This window comes from Cardiocondyla obscurior, linkage group LG02, assembly GCF_019399895.1.
Source record: "Cardiocondyla obscurior isolate alpha-2009 linkage group LG02, Cobs3.1, whole genome shotgun sequence".
Classification (NCBI taxonomy): Eukaryota; Metazoa; Arthropoda; class Insecta; order Hymenoptera; family Formicidae; genus Cardiocondyla; species Cardiocondyla obscurior.
This window is the reverse complement of record NC_091865.1, coordinates 1387160-1405636: the sequence shown is the minus strand read 5'-3', so window position 1 is coordinate 1405636 and position 18477 is coordinate 1387160. Positions and strand designations below refer to the sequence as shown.

Genomic DNA, 18477 nt, shown 5'->3' with positions numbered 1-18477 from the left:
CCGCTTACCACCGCTCGTCCTAGAAGAAAAAAAGGACTGAGGTTGATCAAAAAAGGAGGACGAGAATGTTGGAGAGAAAAGATGGTAGGAGGAAGAAAAAGTGAGAGGAGGCAAAAGTCTCTTTTGGTACCGGGCACGGGCCATCTGGCAGAACGATCTTTTATTATAGTATCTATTCCTCCTATAGCTCTTCTCTCGAACGGCACGGGATTCACTCACGCGGAAGTTGCATTTATGATTAATGGACAATGAGATAAACCGCGTCGATTTTTCAATCGGTACCGACGGTGAAAATATTTAGCATAAAAGCTTCTCTTGATTTTTGAACTTATAACTACATTTAAGAAAGTTCCTTTTTTTTCTTCTCTCATTTCTTATATTCTTTCGATTCTTTTTATTCTCTATCTTTTAAGTTTTTTTTTTGTTTCTTTTTTTCTTACTAAAACTCCTTTTAAACATCTAATTCTGACAAAATTTCTGACAAAGAGTAACATCTCTTCGGCGTAAGAGCTTGATGTCACGTCTCGTCACGTCGTGTCACGCGCAATTGTCTGGTGGCTGCTGGATGGTCGAATGACTGGGATGACTTTCTAGGAGTACCGCACCCTACATTTTCCCGGGGGGGGAGAATATTCACAGAGAGCCCAGGGTGAGCCCTATAATAGCCCTCGACCAGGTCCCACCCTCTTGGCAAACAGAAAGGCCTTGAAAGTGTGCACGACCGCAAGAGTCGCCGCCCCTCGCATGGCGGGGCGAAATTTGATTATGCCCCTTCCACGTGGATGAACCCGGCGAGATTCATCGGCGGGTACCCGCCAATGATTTATGCCACTTTTTTCTCCTTACCGCAGCGACAAGTTGTCTTTGTGTCGCTGGCTGCCGTGCGTGTGTACCCGGATGCATTTCTATCGTTTTTACCGCACAGTAGAACAGCCGAAAGCAAAAATTCATGTGTTCCTTTCTTTTACATGTTTTATATTTTGCATTACAATTTCTTTTTTTTCGGTGATTGCTTTCACATATAAAACCTAAAAAAATATAAAAAATTGTTTAATTATAAACGTTTCTAAATGTGTATATAAAAATTTTTTTTTACGTACCTCATAATTTAACAATATGAACACGCAGTACTTTTATATTTTCAGTTAACTGCATTAACAATAAGTGTAAGGCAGCAAAAACTGACGGATAGCCTCATACACTCGATATTTCTGTGTGACGTGATTTTTTGTCAAACGTAGGTACAATACCTTTCTAAACCACAGCAATCTACGGAAAAAAATGCTCCCAATAAATTCAGCAGAATTGGGTCAGAAATAGACTATATTTGTAGCCGCCTGATCCATCATCGGTCATTGACGGACATACAATGAAACTTCAGGAAGCAATATTACGAAACGAAAGCGATGCACCCACGATCGCTCATGTTCTTTTTTTACTATTTCAATCAGAACAGATCAATTCCTGAATTGTAGCGCATGGGGCGTAAAACTATCGTGCAAAAGGTGTTTGCTCGATGGATTTCTTAATACATTATTTTGTAACACGGACAAATTCAAATAAAACAAACTATGTCTTGTTTTACAGTTTTTTCTTTCTTCTTTTAATAAAATTATCGATGCTCTGTAACATTAAGATATTAATATTGGAATTTAAATTTAAATTTGATTTTATACAATTAATTTGTTTCATTTAATAAGAGTAAATTTAGTAATCGTCAATTACTTGAGAATAACGTCTCCCGAAATTCATCCTATATATAGAGAATCTCTCGTATCGTCGTCTTATTTTTATTACCGCTAAGATCGCAATTTCAACTTGACACTCGATGGCAATAACCGGGTGTTGTGAAATCCGTCACTTTAAGTAAGACGAATCGAGAACTGTTATTAAAAAGGAAACTGAAGTAACTTCTCAGGTATGATCAATCCATCACAAAATTGACGTCTATTCAAATCGCTGTTCAAATAGTGCATAGATAAATAAAAGAAAGAAAGAAAAAACTGTAAGTTATCCAAAAATTCTAGTTTTTAGTTCCTCGAGCAATTCTTATTGAGAAGAAACGTGGCAATAAGTTGATTTATAAATATAAATAACAAGTTATTATTTAATTAATTATTTTTCAATAAATTGCACACGTAAAAAAGCCTTATTAAATGTATCACTTATTAACAGAACTCGTTAATAAAATTAAAATTGTGTGATTATGTAAACTTGAGGTAAAACAAGACTTTTGCAAAACGCGTAACGATGTAACGAATGAGATGAAAAGCAGAGCTGAAAGTATCAATGGTCCATTGCCGGTTTCATTGAAACGTCGTTTTAACAGAAGATTGTTGTCACGGTCGGTAGTACGATATAGATTGACGGAGGTAGTTATCTGTTGTTGAGGCAGCCGTCTCTCTCATTTTCTTTGTCTTCTCGAATGTTGCAATAAATCAATGAGCGGCTCGTGCGTCATCTTTAAAGACTTCCGCTGCAGCATATCTGTAAATGAAGCAAATAAGAATAACTTATTATATTGCAAAAATTATGAATTACAAAAATAATGGTAATAACATTTATAAATGAGTTACATTACAAACGCTGGTTGAAGAAGAACAGTTTCATTTTCAACATCTCCCACGCTTACAAATCATCGGGTACTGCAACCCTTCTACGACCAACGACAATCGGCGTCGATGTGAAATTTTCTGCGACGGGCGTGCCTCGTTGGAACAGTTTGAAGAAAGCGACGTGCTCGAGTGAACGGGGTGGGCCCACGATAGGCCTTGCGACCCTTCGATATCGTACGTTTGTATCGGTTCAGCATCGACTTTTCCTGCCTCTCCATCCGTGCTGACTTTCCACGCTGATCGTTTGTGTCTCTCCCCTCCATTTGGCTGCACTCGTGCTCCCTCGTGACAAAAGGGGCGAGAGCCCCGTGGCCGCAGCGACCGATTAATTCTCTACAAAGGGGCTGCGTATCTCGCTTCGAGCCCTCGACAGGCCCCTCTAAACCCACCTACGGTCCTATTGCCAACGGCGTCCATGCTTTCATTCTCCTGCAGTCGATGCTTTACGAAGGACGAGCTTTCCCTCCACCATCCCTAAAGTGGATTGGCTCGACCCCCAAAAGGCTATTGGCAGGGGAAAATATTTCTATAAGTATAAGATCGGGGTGAGCCTAGATTTGTATTCAGTTACCTTTGAACAGTTCTTACTGTCGCGTTGGCCGTCCTATTCGTGTACGACGCCGTCTTACGTGACAGAGAAAATAAGTGTTTAACGCTGGTACTTTCCGGAATGTCCAAGTCAAAAAGCATGGGTTTATTTCGACCCTGGAACGATCTGGAGACATCAAGTAAGGTTTCCAACGACAAACAAGGAGTCGTTATCGTTGATAATAATTCACTCCACGACGTGTCAGGCAGCAGGCAAGAGGACGACGAGCAAGTTGTGTCTTCAACGACGTCTACAACTCTAACAAGCACCACTGAAACATTCGATGACTGCGATGGCAACGTCTTAGACGAAGGTACAACAGCCCAGACATCGTTAACTGATTTTTCTCGCACACGGATACGGGAAGGAGAGTCTCTCAATGATGTTGTAGCGACGACAACTACGTCTCTAAAAAATAAAAAAGAAGCCTTCGTCAGCATTGTGCGAGGTGCGAGGCAACACTCACGTGCCTTTCCACAGGAACCAGTGGATTCGATCATTCCTGCGTCGCGCGCGGCACCCACTCGGAATTCAGACGAGCTTAATGGCTCTAACGGCATCATTTCGCCAAGTTATTTCTCAACGTTTAGAGAATTCCAACCGTCGGAGGACTTTGCCTCGATTATCGGAGCTTATCCGATGACGCTTGCGAATTCTGATGCCGCGGGACCTTGGACCGCAAACTCCGAGCTCGTTTCCGACATTCCGAGGATACATTCCGGTGTCTACTCTGGAATACATCCTGGATTTCAGTCCGGCATTTATCCCGGAATCCTTCCTTTAAATTTTTATAATCATTCCATGGAAGAGGCGGTGCAATTGGTACACCGGCAGGACGCCGCGGTTAAAGAGATGAAGAAGATGCGCCCGAAGAAACACAGCTGCCCACACTGCAACATGGCATTCAGTAACGGCGGTCAGCTTACTGGACACATTCGTATACATACCGGTTAGTTCAAGTTTTTAATTTATTTCATATAATGTTAAGTATATATATTTTTTTTACGTATTAGAGATAAAAATAAGAGATTGCTAGAACGCAATCTGCAAGAACATAGCGTGAATGATTACCGTTTCTGCAGGTGAGAGACCATTTAAATGCGACGTTGAGTCCTGCGGGAAACGATTCACTAGAAACGAAGAACTGACGCGGCACAAAAGAATTCACACTGGAGTCCGGCCTTATTCCTGTGTCTTTTGCAAGAAGCGATTCGGGCGCAAAGATCACCTCAAGAAACACATGAGGACTCACGAGATACGCGACTCGTATCGCGTCTCGACGGCGGCACTCGGCATGATCGCTTCGCTAAGTTATCCGTTTCAACAAACAGCCGAGCTTTCGCCGTACCTCTATCAGATCTGACGTCGGATCTGTAACAAAGAATCGAGTACAACGATCTCTTTGACAATAAACAAGTTTCATTCCTATAATATTTATATATAATAATAAATGCAAATATAATATAATATAATAAATGCAAACTACCTCTTGCTTAGAGATTTTGAACATCGATTTTGAAAATTTGGCGATTCAATTAGTAAAAGCTCAACTAATGGTAAATTAAAATATTGCGAAGCTAATTTAAATTAAATTAAATTCTTTTTTCAGCTACGTAATATATAGAGTATACACTGAGAATATACATATATACTTCTAAAGTATCAAGTAAAAAAAAAAAAATGTTAGCAATTATCTCGGCTATTATTGTTTCATTAACTGGGAAAGTTTTGCAAAAATTACTTCACAATTTATCTTGCGTGACAGACATTTATAAATTTTTATTATAAAATGTAATGATAATATGTTAAGTGTGTAAATACGTAAGATGCATATAAGATAGTACGTTAAGTGTAAATATTCAAAGACTGAATGTATCTGAAAAATGTATATTTTATATAAGTATATTTATTATTTTTATATATTATATTTGTTATATATTTGAGGGATTTATTGTTGAAATAAATATTGATAAATCAATTTTCGAATTTTGTATAGCGTTAACTCATTGAATACATACCATTTTTATATTTTAAATCGGTTATTCAAATCAGGCAACGATATTCTTCGTCGACGTAGCCTCGGAACTACCACCATTTTCCCGGCGATTAAATTCAAGATGGCGTCACAGGGCGCGCCGATTGCAACCCCTCATGTAATAGAGAGTCCCCTTGCTCGTTTATGCGACCCGCTGTAAAGGACGTAGAGGGAAAGAACGGTGGGTTGCGCCCTTTCGGCCTCCCTCGGAAATGCACACGCGTCTGTGCCTGTACTCTTTTTCCGCCTTTTTTTTTTTTCATTACAATACGTTTTTATGGGATGTTCCGCGGTTGCGTATAAATCTGTAATTTTAAGGGAAATATAATAGAATGATATGCCCCACTTGGATTAAAGAATAAAAAAAAAAATACGTTACCACGTTCTGGAGAAATACTTCTTTAAAGAAATCCCACTCATCGATATTAAGCAGCTCATCTCTTTCGACCGTTTCATGCTAGATAATTATCAATATAATAATATTTGAAACTTTCCTTTTAGTCTTTACAATTATAAAAGGCATACGCCGATAGACGGACTTTAAATTTACAGAGGATTACGAGCAGCACGCGAGTATGATAGCTTCTGTACGGGACGTGACACGGATACGATCGCATCTGACAGAACTGGATAATCCGGGAGCTACTGCGGTAGCTTAGCGTTAAAGTGTATCAGATTCTCACACGGGGAGTCCCGGTAGCAATTCGGGTAGCGGAAACCCCGCTGGGACTTCGTCGGGCTCGTTGACACCCCCCTGCCGTCCTACAGATATATGATCGCGAGCCCTTTAGAGCTCTTTCTCTAGAGCACGTACCTTTCTTCCCGGTCTCTGTCCCTCTTCGCTACATTGAGTTTCGACGCTCTTTTTTTTTTTTGAAGACACGGAACTTTGTTCTCTTTTCTCTTCCCTGAAAGTTCCTCTTTCTTTCCGATGGTCAGCCAAGTTTCATCCCTCTAACATTTTCTCATTAAAAACTTTTTCAGTGTTTTAGAAAGAAAGCACTCCGAAAAAGCTTTAAACTTTTCTTCAAATAACGCGTCTTATTTTCTGTTGCAGATCGGGCAGGTGGTTTATAAATATCGGTCTGGTCTGTCCCAAATCTTATAAGCGGAGGGTAACTTCGGGTTAAACGGTTACTTAAACGCACCCGGATTACATCCCGAGAGAGCCTACCCTAATCTCTCAGGTTACACCATGATCTATTATTATTGAGTCAACGCCTGGCAAATATTTGTGACAAGTGATTTCGTTCGATTGAGTAAACTGTTAATGTCTGTGAAAGCCCGCCGCCTCATTTTTCCTTGACTTTACAACTTTTTTCTTTTTTTTTTTTTAGCGCGTATTTTCTTTTTTTCCTATTTTTTCTATATAATATAATTTCCTATTAACTTTCGCTCACGCGTCTCGTGCAGTGATTTCGATCGAAGCGATCGCGAATGACGTTAGCGAGTAACGTTTACACGTCGCTACCTGAACCTGGAATGAATTTACAACGCTTCAACCCCCTAATAGCTGTCGCTCCGAGGAAATCGCTGTCAGCGAATACAAATTCTTCCGCTTTCGCCGTCGCCGTTTATTCTTCTCGCTTTCTACGTGCGTCCAAACATTACCTGCGTGTTGCGCTGTCCATCCGTGTTGCAGATCGCGTTCTTTGTACAGCGACGCACACCGCGGGTGGGCCTGTATATCGGAATGTTTGCCCGCGTCATTGTTGCGCGTCTGACACTCGATACGTTTCTCCCGGAATCCGGTTTTAAAAAGCGTTTAGAACCCCTAATGGCCCCCGGTCACCTTCCCTCTCGCCTTGCGCGAGATATCGCTTCTTCTTCGGGGGATCTTTCACGTTCCCTCGCATATGTGCGCGCGGACGAGTGTGTTCTCGCGCTCACCGGGAAGCCACGGGCACACCCGGGGCGCCGCTGACTTTCTGATATATGGATATATCGTTCGTATCCATTCGCAATTCAGTGACGATGAATACTCGCCGACGTTCCTCATTGCGCGCACCTGAAAGCCATGGATTGCTCGCAGAATCACTGCAGCCCAGGCTACCCGCGGGGATGAGTAGTTCGTAAACGGAAGAAGTCACGAGTAATGTAATCCGTTAATCGTGGGATCTAAATGTAATCCGAATAGATGAAACAGTTTTTGTTAAATATTTCGCTAATAAAGAAGAAAGACAAAGAAATTATTTTGATCTTGTAATTAATAATATTATAATAGCCGAAATTGATTATTTATATTGATAATGTATATTACAATTGTATTTTCTTTTTTTACTTTTTTTCGTGGTTTTACTTTTAATATGTTACCTTTAATTTTCATTGTTTTATGTATGTATATCATATACAGTGTATATGTATTTATATGTATATTAGAATTTATTTTTTAGCTTTGTATACTTTCTGACCGATCCAATTTCCACTTGGACCGTAATTGCAAACTAAATAATGTGTATTCCAGTTATTCTTTTTATATTTTATCCTCCCGCAACCGACTGTTGTTGTGTCGGCCCAAATTACTTGAGTATAATGGCCTGTTTGTGGATCAAATCTATAAATAAAATATGGCATCAATTTAGAGAAATATGTATAATAAATAAATATAAAAAAGTAATTTTGAATTAATATATTGTAATGTCATTTACGAAAAATTGTGTATAATACGTATAATTAAACTTAATGTATATTCGAATATACATTATACTTACTTATAGGAAAAAATTTCATTTTTATCAAATTTAGTTACTTCATCATACCAAGATTGAATCATACTTTCTAAAGATTTGTTTTCTCCCGAAGAGTACGTTATGGCTATATTCTGACCAACTGAGAATCTACCTACAATAATATTATATGTTATTTACTAATAAATAAAATTAATCATACAATTTTCGAAACCCAATAAAGTAAATCATTATCTGAGAATATTTCATCTTAAAAATCATTTACAAGTTGTTAAAAAATGTTAAATTGTATGTCTTATATTTATGATATACAGATATACTATATTTAGAGAAGGCATGAAGCTGGACGTATCAAAATGACTGAAAAGAAATTATATATTTTATTTATATCTATAAAAAGTTATTTATACTATACTTACCGACATTTCTGCACTGATCGTGATTGAAATTACATTGGTTGGCCCATCTTTGTGCAATCGAAGCCAGTTCATCATCCCAAACCTAAAAAAAAAAAAGTTGCAATGTCAATTCTTTTTCAAAAGTTTAATTAAAAATTAATTTTCACGAAAAAAATTAAAATAAAATTCTTATCTAATATTTTTTTTTTAGTTATATGTCTTATATTAATGTTATTAATATTATGTATTATTTTTTACCAAGTCTGGCATGCTAACTGCCGCATATTGAGGACCTGGATTTCCTCTAAATTCTTGACCCGATGCGACTTTTCGTCTCAATTCATTATGTTTATCTACTATCTCTCTCTTGTCAGCATCACTGAGAGAAATATTAGTCCACTTTCCGCACGCGGCAGCTGGTTCGGATGACTAAATAATTTTTTAAAATAATAAACTACAGTTATAATACGTATGCTTACTGATAAAATTAACAGTTTGACAATAACATTTTTACAGCATTTTGCGAAAGCACGTAATACATATGTATGCAAAAAAACACATTGTTTATTAATTTTTTATATTTTCTAAATTATTCGTGAATTATTAGATTTATTATTAAAACAAATATCTTTTTCTCGACTATATAAAATATTATTTTTATATCCATATGTGTACGTGATCGTTATTACTTACAGAATATTTGCACATAGTATGTTCTCCATTACATGACTTCAAGTTGCAATAATCGACTGCCGTTACGTTAATAAATGTTATCGCGATTACAACAAAAGATAAAAGACTGTAAATCTCTGCCATAATTCGTTCTCGATTTAATATTTTCGAACTTTTAGTCGTCGTCGTTTCGTTGATACTTTTCACGATTTCTTGCAAGCCTGTAATGATACTAACAAAAAGTGACTATTATTTATATACCACACGTTATCAATTTATGCGCGATAAGCATGATATATTAACATTTTAGTTCATTCGTTTTCATGAATATATTTTCTCATGTATTTCGATTGTCATTGTAAAAGAAATATTACCTTGCGTACATATTGTACGTACATACATACGAACAGTTTAGATATTATTAGTTATTAAATGCAGGAAAACTTATTTATTTAATACGCTTATACTTAATAAAAAGTGATTATTACGGTGTTTTTGATTTAAGTGTATATTTTAAAATTAAATTTCTGGAATAAACTGAATTACAGTAAAGCTTAAAAAAAAAAAAAGATAATAAAAATACTCTTGTAGAAAACGTATTATTGTCTCAATAGTCTTGACAAGCATATATAACAATAAAAAATTACCATATTTAACAGCAACATCTCTATTTGCACAATTGTACGTAAGCTATTTGGCATTCAACTTTATAGTTGAAATTATGTAATACGTGGATATAAAGAGCATATTGATAAGAACATGTTGACATGCAATAAGTCTAAACTGTCATTCGTTTTTTATAATTATAATAATTAACCGTCAACAGTTGTACATTATAAAAAAATTTAGAGATACTTAACATTAATATTATTAATAATCATTAACAGGTACAGAGTAATTTTTTAGTTTAAGTAATTCCTTTGAAGCAATTACTTTTTTTTTTATAAAAAAAAATTATTTTAATTCAGAGGTTTAATATTTTTTACTCTCTACTTTTGGGAACAATTTAACACTATTATTTTATCACATATTATTTGGTACGCTATTAAATCACACAATCTGTCGTGGATATCTGAGCATTAATAAATCCAGGACTATGAAAAGCTATCAGGTGAATTGAAAAATCACGGTCTGCTCATATAAGCCTCGGCTTATCATTATACACGTCAATAGAACTAGACGCTCGATTTTTGGGCCATGCACTTTGCCGGGAAATCATCGTTTTTTTTTTCTTTCTTTTTTTTATTTTTTTCCTTTGCCATCCTTTCTATTCTTCCAAGACTGTCGGACGTCAAAAAATGGGGGCCTTGGTGGGCGGGTGGCTATTCGAAACTCCAAAAAAAAAGATGAATGAAAGCCAGAAGTCCATTCACGCGCGCACCTGACTCTAGGCTTCAACTCGTGAGAATCGATCCTAAGATTTTTCAAGATTTCTTTCTTTCGCCCTCTTTCACTTTTGTAGATAATGCGCCTAAACATCTTCAGGGATATAAAGTGTGATACACGGCAATTTTCTCAGCAAAGATATTTCTTAAAATGCCTCACGATTCTGTTTGCACTGCCCTATCTTATTTTATTCCGTGTACAGTACATATAAAATTATATAGATTCGAGAATATTAATATTTAAATTTATTGTTACCGAATTTAATAGAAGTAAAAAATATATCTATTGCTATTTCTATTCCACAGTTATCGATAATTAATTGTAAAGAGATGTAAATTATTTTAATAATAGATTTAAACATTCATATTTCTTATTCATTTTTTTTTTTTTTTATGGGTTTTATTTTTTTCCGTCAGCTTCATATTTCTTAAGTCTTGTCTTCGTATTTCTCGTCAGCGTCACCTTCATATTCAAGATGATTTTGTTCCTCCTTCGATCGTTAGGCACGGACGCGGTGCTCGGAACTCGAGATCAATCGTCTGCCTTTTATCGCCACTCTTGCAGTGCTTCCTAATCCTCAACAAAAATATATTCGGGTTTTCTTCGAGATCGATTGATCGTATCATTTTCGATTTCTCAACTTCTTCGCTCTCTATACTACGATAAGCGGTGGAAACGTTTCTGGCGTCGTCTTTTATACTCGGATATAATGTGACGACGCGACACCCCGTTTCTTCACAAGTTTTCTTAAACGACGGCGTATCTTTTCCTGTAGCACGACGGAGTTCTAAATTTCCATGAGTCATATCGAACAGAACGCGGTCATCGCACTTTCTTTGGCTCATCGCCGGCTCTTTTGAAGCTACTTGGCCAATACATTCGCACGGAGGATCATATTCCTCTTTGAGCGGCTCCTTATGCATTCTGATGACGACATGATTGTCATTGATGATAGCTTCGATCTCCTTGTACGGTTGCTTTTTCCTAACGATCTCAGAAACGATTTTGCCATCTGGAACTTGCTCCACGTTGGACGCCATGAGATCCTCGAACCTTGATTGGCTTCTGGTCTACGGAAACTGCCTGCTCATGATTTCTTTCAACGTGGAAATCACTCCAGCGTTTACTGGCATGTGTTAAAAGATCGAATACATTTTAAATGCATTTACAGCACAATGAGAATATTTTGAAAAAGAAAAAAATAACCGATGACAGGTGAACGAGAGATATATACTTTGAACGTAACGAAACATGAAGAATAGTTTTACGATTCATGCAGTAACAAGCCGATCATTTTTTCTGTTCCATTTTCGTTACATAAGTAAGCAATAAAATTTATTGAATAACGTAATGACAAATCATTACGTAAATTTTGAGAATTGGGTTAGCCGAATAGTAATTTAAGTAATGATGTTATTGACTTATAAGAAATGGCAAACTTCTGTGACGTGCGTTTGTTTTTTTACGCGCAGTGTGAATTATGTCGAATTAAAAAGTCGATTTTAATCAACTAATGTAACAGCATTTCTATCATATTTTTATAAAAATGAAACGCCAATAAAGCACATGTAACCTTGTTTTCATTAAAAATTAAATTAAAAATTCCAAATTATTCGTGAAAATGCAGTTTCTTAATAAAAAAGGTAAAAATAATAATGTTTTAATAATTATAATTAAATACGTGGAAGTTCTTTTCTTTACTTTAGTTTAATTAATTAATTTTATTTTATCAAAAACTGCTTATTTAAAATCTAATTCAAAAAGAAATCTTTTATTATTACGTTTAATTAGTTGCCACGTATTAAACTAATTTAATAAATTATTAACAAATAATTTTAACAAGATATGTGTCTCTGGCCTTCAATATCACATTCGTCCCGTCCATCATCATCCTCGTCACATTCACTTGTCAAGGATGTTTGTTCAAAATATTATCAAGAGATTGGTGCTGAGATACTTAACAACCAGCTAATTATTAGATTGGAAAAAGATAAAAATAAGTCAAAAAAGAAACGTAAAATTTGGGAACCACCTTGCGACTGCATTGAAATTCAAAGGCCGACGAGCAAAACTGGCCCCAAAATAATCAATGCAGATTATGACGACCGAATTATATTTCGAGTCCATTCGGCAAATCGTCTAAACGAAAAGGAAGATCCTTATAAATCACAAACTGTTGCTTATAAAGTTTGTAAAAATATTAAGCACGAGCGTAAAAGAAATTTTACAGCTTTATTTTTTAATTTTACTAAAAAAATATACGTATGTATAATTGAAATATTTTCAGATCGGCTCATGCAAAGATGAACAGAATCACTACCAATGCAAGATCGTAACTGTGTATCCCGAATTCAACTCCGGAACCCAAGAAGTGTATAGCGATCACATAACAGAGGGCAATCAAAATATCTTTTTACTAAGAATCAAAAAGAACGCCGAACGCTCCGGAGAGAAGGATAGGAACGTCGAGCTTGAATTAAGAACGCCTAAGCCACCGCCAACACCACCATCTGTTCCCGAATCTGCAGTTGCACCACCGCAAAACGTTGTCGATATACACGTCGACGATAAAAAAAAATCGGATATTATAGAAGAAATTACAAAGCAACCCAGAAGCGTAAAACAGAAAAAGAACAAACAAAAAAAAAAAAAAAAATAATTAACATTCCTCATTTAGATGAGTAGAGTCTGGAATAGAAAAAGAAGAAGACGTTAATTGTGATATTAATAAGCAATTAACACTTTTTCGGAAAATCGGAGAACACAACGATCGTGAATCTGAATCGAGCCTATCGACAGATTGGTGTCACGCGGAAGAAAAGGCCGGGTCCGCTTACCACTATGCTTATGGAATCTTCAATGAAATACATGCTGCATGCTGAATACAAAACTCAGCTTGAGTCCGACTTATTCATCGTTTCGAGCGAGGAGCCGTGCGAAATTGCTTCGTTATGGTTGACCAGATGAGCCTCTCGTTCTTGACTCGTTTTCTTTCCTCTTTTCCTTGACTGTCCATACAAAGAATCTCGCGACGGTCAACGACACAGCATGCTACTGAAGACCGTATTATTAAAGTCTATATTATCATAATTGCTTATTAATTTCTTTGGTGGCAAAGGCGGCAGAGGCAGGAGATGAGAGAACGGGGAGAAATCAGTCATCGGCAAACCGGCCGGCGCGGTATATATTTGCTTTTCAGAGTACTTATGCAACTTAATAATCCTTTTTTTTATATTTTAAATTTATTGGCGTATTTTATTCACTCGTATGCGACAAGGTATTTAACATTACCTGATTCACGAGCTTTCTCTATTAAATACAAATTTTTTTTTAATTATTTGACACTGCGCTATTTAATAATAATAATACAATACAAATATATCTATTCGCTTTTCATTCTAAAACCGATTAAGGATACTCGAAACGTTTTAAACTGTCCTCATATTTTCTCAGCATTGTCACCGATTTTCTCGAGGTCGTCACAGTCGGCGAATCACGAATATCGTCGTCGGCAACCGTGGTGTCTATTCGACGTGTAAAGTTAAACGTACAAAAAAAAAAAAAAAAGAAGAAAAAGAAAAAAAAATAATATAAAAAAGGAGAATAGATATCGCGATTATCCGTGTGTCGAGGATGAGCGTGGTGCTCACAATGTATGCAGGGGTAAGAAAGTGCGAGGGCGGTTTCGTAATCGTGAATGCCGTGAGAGTTCATAAAGGTGTCGTTCGCATTCTGTGTGGTCGCGTTTAAGGGCCGGTGACAATGGTGCTGGCCAATAAATTAGGACGCCACGAGGAAAGAGCGCGGTCTCCCGATGCATGCGGGGAGAAACGGCGTGACGAGACCAATCGCGACGGTGAGTGAAAAGCTACTCGTTTTTCCCTAAGCCCGTGACGGGCTAAAGAGGAGTCTGCGGTCGCTGATGAATGGAGCGACAAGTGACCGCGATATTGTACGTGGGACGGCTGTGTCTGCGAACTAAGCGGAGGATCTTGACGCGCGAGATCGGACGTCTCGGGATGAAAGAACGACGATAATTCACGGGCCACTCGTGGAAAACGCGTAAAATCAAGAGAGTTTTTTTTTTCTTTTCGCACGCTCGAACCCAAGTGGAATTAAACGCGACGTATAGAAAAGCTGGTAGCAGTCTGATTAAAGTAAAATTATCGCGCTGGAAATATTTAACGCTGGAAAATAATAATAATATGAAAAGCACTTGACTTTTCTTTATATAATATTCCGATAATATTCGTTAGCTTTTGATTATTAATATTACTAATTGTCGCAAAGAAATAAATAAATGAGCAGGCACTTTCGCCGCGGGCGGTAAGAGAGTGGGACCATTCGGGGTGGTCCGCCGATTGTGGCGTCGGAAATTGCAACCAAAGCAGCCCGATCTGTGAAACGTAAGATAGGGGGGAAAAAGCCGTAATATCATCATTATATTACGTCACACAGATGCGCGGATTTGGGATCTCGAAGCCACCGTTTTTATATTGCGGTTACCGCACCATTGTGCGCTTCGATATCCACAAAAGATCTCAGAAGAGCTCCCGCGGCGAGGTCTACGGCAAAGCAGGGTTGTCGATTGGTTGATTCCCCTGTCAACAGTTATAGTAATCTGTACGTACTTCCGGTATATCTTCCCTTTCCGATCACCTGTCTGACTTTACGAATGCATTTCTATAAATTGCATTTTATTTCGCCACTTTTTTTTCTACGTTTTCCTTTTTTAGACTTTTATATTAGAGATAATACATTTTTTTTTTTTAATATTAAACGTTTATTTTAAAGATAAAATGAGAGTGATAAAGTTTGATGATAAAGCCAGATTGTCGAAGGCTTCTCAAACGATAAATGATATAAAGTCGACCATCGTAATGGAGTTTACAACAGTTCAAAAAGTTGTGCAGATTGTCGACGTAGATTCCAATATTAATTTAACGACCTCCTTTCAAGTAAATTGTGATCGAAAAAGATACGATGAACAAGAAGCGTAATTATAACGTCGAACAGAATTTCAAAGATACTGCTATTGACTCTTAATAAATTGTAGCTGCTATTGACTCTTAATAAATTGTTGCAGCAGATAGTAAAATGTCATAAAGTTTAAAATAGAATTAAAGAAAATTGCTAAATATTAATTAAGTCTTTAAACACAAGACACTAACGAGAAACTAGTATTAAAAAATTTTCATATTTCATGCGCTTAAGTTTATTTAAAAAACTTGTACAAATATTAATAAAATAGATATTTTTAATAAACACAGAATATTAAAAAAATGTATACGTTTTCCTTTGATATCAATCGTTATCAATTTTATTTTATTCTTATATTTATTTTTAATTCTCGATATTATTAGTCTTTAGATTTTTCTTGCAAACGCTGTATTCAATTTTATCTGCTCTAAACCTGCATTTGTACTAATCTTTTTTATTCAATGAATCCTCCGACTTGCTGCAACTATTAGAACATTCAATTTGCTTGCTACATATCTGTAACGTTTTCTGATTCTTTTCTGAGCACGGACGTATGTCTTTACGTTCTCCAGATCGAGAATACATTTTTTCCTTACGCCGCGATCGACATTTCAATTGATCCTTACAGTTACGGTCGACGCAAGGCGAATCCTTGAAGTTTTTTCGCGCATAAATTGATTCGGTTCTCACGCATCGCGGAATATTATGCAATCGTGTTCCACGACGTTTCTGCGTCGGCTTCCTACGAACGCAACACTCGCTCGAATCGACTTTTCTCAGATTCCTCGAAAATATTGGGAAACTAAAATAACAGAAATACCTTAACCAAAGAAACGTGGGAGGAACAAATATGTTTTAGCGCATTCTTATCGCTTGGTTGCGACTCACTACTATTACGAGCTCGTACCATACCGAAAAGAGGATACACCAGACGCACGTTATGCAAACGCTGTTGCATATGGTAATCAATTCCACCATTTCGTAAGGCACCTTTGCATTTTTCGTGGTTGACGTTCAGAAATTCATATTCCAATAAATAAATTACTTTCTCAAGAAGTAAAAATAAAATTTCCGATTACGTACTAATAGTATCAAATGCCAACGTAACGACGACACGTCATGAAATCATCTGGCTGTCAATTGTAACTATCACGATTGGACAAAATCGAATCGAACTTTTTAATTTTCTACCATGTGTAAAATATCGTTAAATCTGTCACGCGCTATAGTTAATTTTTAATTAAAGTTTTATTCAATAAAACAATATTTTGTATCCAAATCGTTCATTTGTCTTGTTCTAATGCTTTTTTTTTCTTTTTTTTTTTCCTTTAAAAGTAATTTCTTTTTTTTTTTTTTAATTTATCACCTTCATGTGAGATCAATGATCGTAACTGATTCTTATTCTCGTAAACCGATCACGTCGGCGAAGTTTTGTTACGAAAACGTCAAGATGGACAGTTCTGCATTCTCTACTTAATTTTACGCACGTGTGACGTGTCACGAGCCTGTGTACGTGAATGTTCTTTCTATGCAGTATGTATAACGCCCGAATGGTGGGGAACTTGATGTAACGCTAGCGGGAGGAAGAAAAGAATCGGTTTGCTTCGAGTAGATAGAAATCCTTAGCGACAGGAACCGCTGAAGGTACTTCTTCACTCGTCAACCTGGGATCTCTAGTGCGGAGTGCAACGCGCGCGACTTTTACGTCAAGCCTTTGTGATTTTTCATCAGCGTTGTGAAAGTAAGTTGCCGCAATCTACGATCAATCTTCAGAACGCCTTTCTTTCAATCCTTTAAATAATCATACATTACGAAACGCAAATTGCTTCAAATTAAAATTACAACTTTATGAGCTTTGCAAAATTGCTTCTCTTTTACTTTCAATGTTGTTATTTAATTTTGCATCGCGGGCTATTCGGTATTCAACGAACTGATTGGCTTTGAAAAAGATGCGCGTTCGAAATTTGAAATATTGTAATGAGGTCGTCCGGGAGATCGAATTCGCGACACGTACGCATTCTCGTTCTTTACATTTCTCTGACACGCCCGTATGTATTATTTCTGATTGCATCATTGCCTTTGCTTTTTAAGCAAATATTTTAATAACATGAACGTCTTTAATGTAGTATCGAGATTAGATGGAAATTTTTTGTAGTAGAAAATTAATAGTGTTTTAATGTCCAAGAAATCAAGACATACGTAATTACGCGAATAATATTATACGACTAATCACAGTGTAAACTATAAAAACGCTTAGAAATATGTAGAGTTTATTAATAATGTGAGCAAAAAAAAAAAAAAAAAAAGCAATATCTGAATTTTCTGTACTCTGTTTGGCACACTTTAAAATTCTTTGACGTTTATACTATAAACATTGTTCATGACGATATATGAAGTTTGTGATCAAATATTTGTTCGCTAAAATAAGAAAATTAAACTGTAGAGATATATGACCCAATGCTATCTTTGCTTGTCCTGATAGAAAAAGTGTGAAAGTAAACGATAAATTGCATCAAATTTTGAAATCTACTCGTCGTGTGACTAGACAACGATATCGATTTGATGGTTGTTTTAGAAAATCATGACGCTGTTACCGCCAACACCGGCGCAACAGAAACGTATAGACAAGGAACTTCCACCTAACCCGGAAATGAGGAAACAAGATATCAGAATGCTTCGAGAATGGCTTTCGAAACAGCCGCATTTACCAAATCACATAGGTACGTTCTTAAATTGTTCTGATCACATTAAAGACAATACAATACGGGTTATCGTTACGAAAATATAGTATTAATTAGTACAGTAATAATTATAATATATAAGTTAGGTAAAAATAATTAAATTGAGAATATCTAAAAACAAAAAAAAATAATAAACCAATTATTTCTTCGCTCAATTTTGATAAGCTTTGGATATGTTCTAATATAGATAAAAATAAAAATCACATAGTTTTTATAAATTCAAACATTTCGAAAAATGTGGTATAAGAATTCTCATACACGTGTCAATTTTTCTTTTGCTTTTTATAAACAATCTTTATCTAGATTTATTAAAAAGCATTAAAAATGTACTTGTAGAATAATAATTCAGCATGTTGATTAATGCACTGATGCAA

General features: G+C 36.3%; 3 protein-coding genes across 4 annotated transcripts in view; 1 reads left to right on the top strand and 2 right to left on the bottom strand.

Annotated features, from left to right (window-relative positions):
- Positions 1–7428: 7428 nt before the first annotated feature.
- The window catches only part of LOC139113182 (venom allergen 3-like), a 24665-nt gene continuing 13616 nt past the window's right edge, over positions 7429–18477 (bottom strand). The window contains exons 2-6 of the mRNA XM_070674141.1: positions 9018–9228; positions 8583–8753; positions 8346–8427; positions 7951–8080; positions 7429–7793 (exon numbers count right to left, since the gene is read on the bottom strand). Of these exons, the coding sequence (XP_070530242.1) occupies positions 7622–7793; positions 7951–8080; positions 8346–8427; positions 8583–8753; positions 9018–9140 (678 nt within the window). The 5' untranslated portion in view covers positions 9141–9228 and the 3' untranslated portion in view covers positions 7429–7621. The remainder of the gene's footprint in view (positions 7794–7950; positions 8081–8345; positions 8428–8582; positions 8754–9017; positions 9229–18477) is intronic.
- Positions 10760–16667, bottom strand: LOC139113183 (uncharacterized). The gene has a single exon (XM_070674142.1). It carries the CDS (start codon positions 11420–11422, stop codon positions 10853–10855), a length of 570 nt encoding a protein of 189 aa, XP_070530243.1. The 5' UTR covers positions 11423–16667; the 3' UTR covers positions 10760–10852.
- The window catches only part of LOC139113181 (retinol-binding protein pinta), a 3906-nt gene continuing 2147 nt past the window's right edge, over positions 16719–18477 (top strand). Inside the window, exons 1-2 of one of the 2 annotated variants that reach the window (XM_070674138.1) lie at positions 16719–17103; positions 17938–18082. In XM_070674138.1, coding sequence (XP_070530239.1) covers positions 17944–18082 — 139 coding nt within the window. In that variant the 5' untranslated portion in view covers positions 16719–17103; positions 17938–17943. Of the gene's footprint in view, positions 17104–17937; positions 18083–18477 lie in introns of those variants that run through there. The other variant, XM_070674139.1, reaches the window with a different exon arrangement.

Excerpts from the sequence above, each read along its gene's own strand:
- LOC139113183 (XM_070674142.1), bottom strand. The coding sequence starts at position 11,422 with ATGGCGTCCAACGTGGAGCAAGTTCCAGATGGCAAAATCGTTTCTGAG.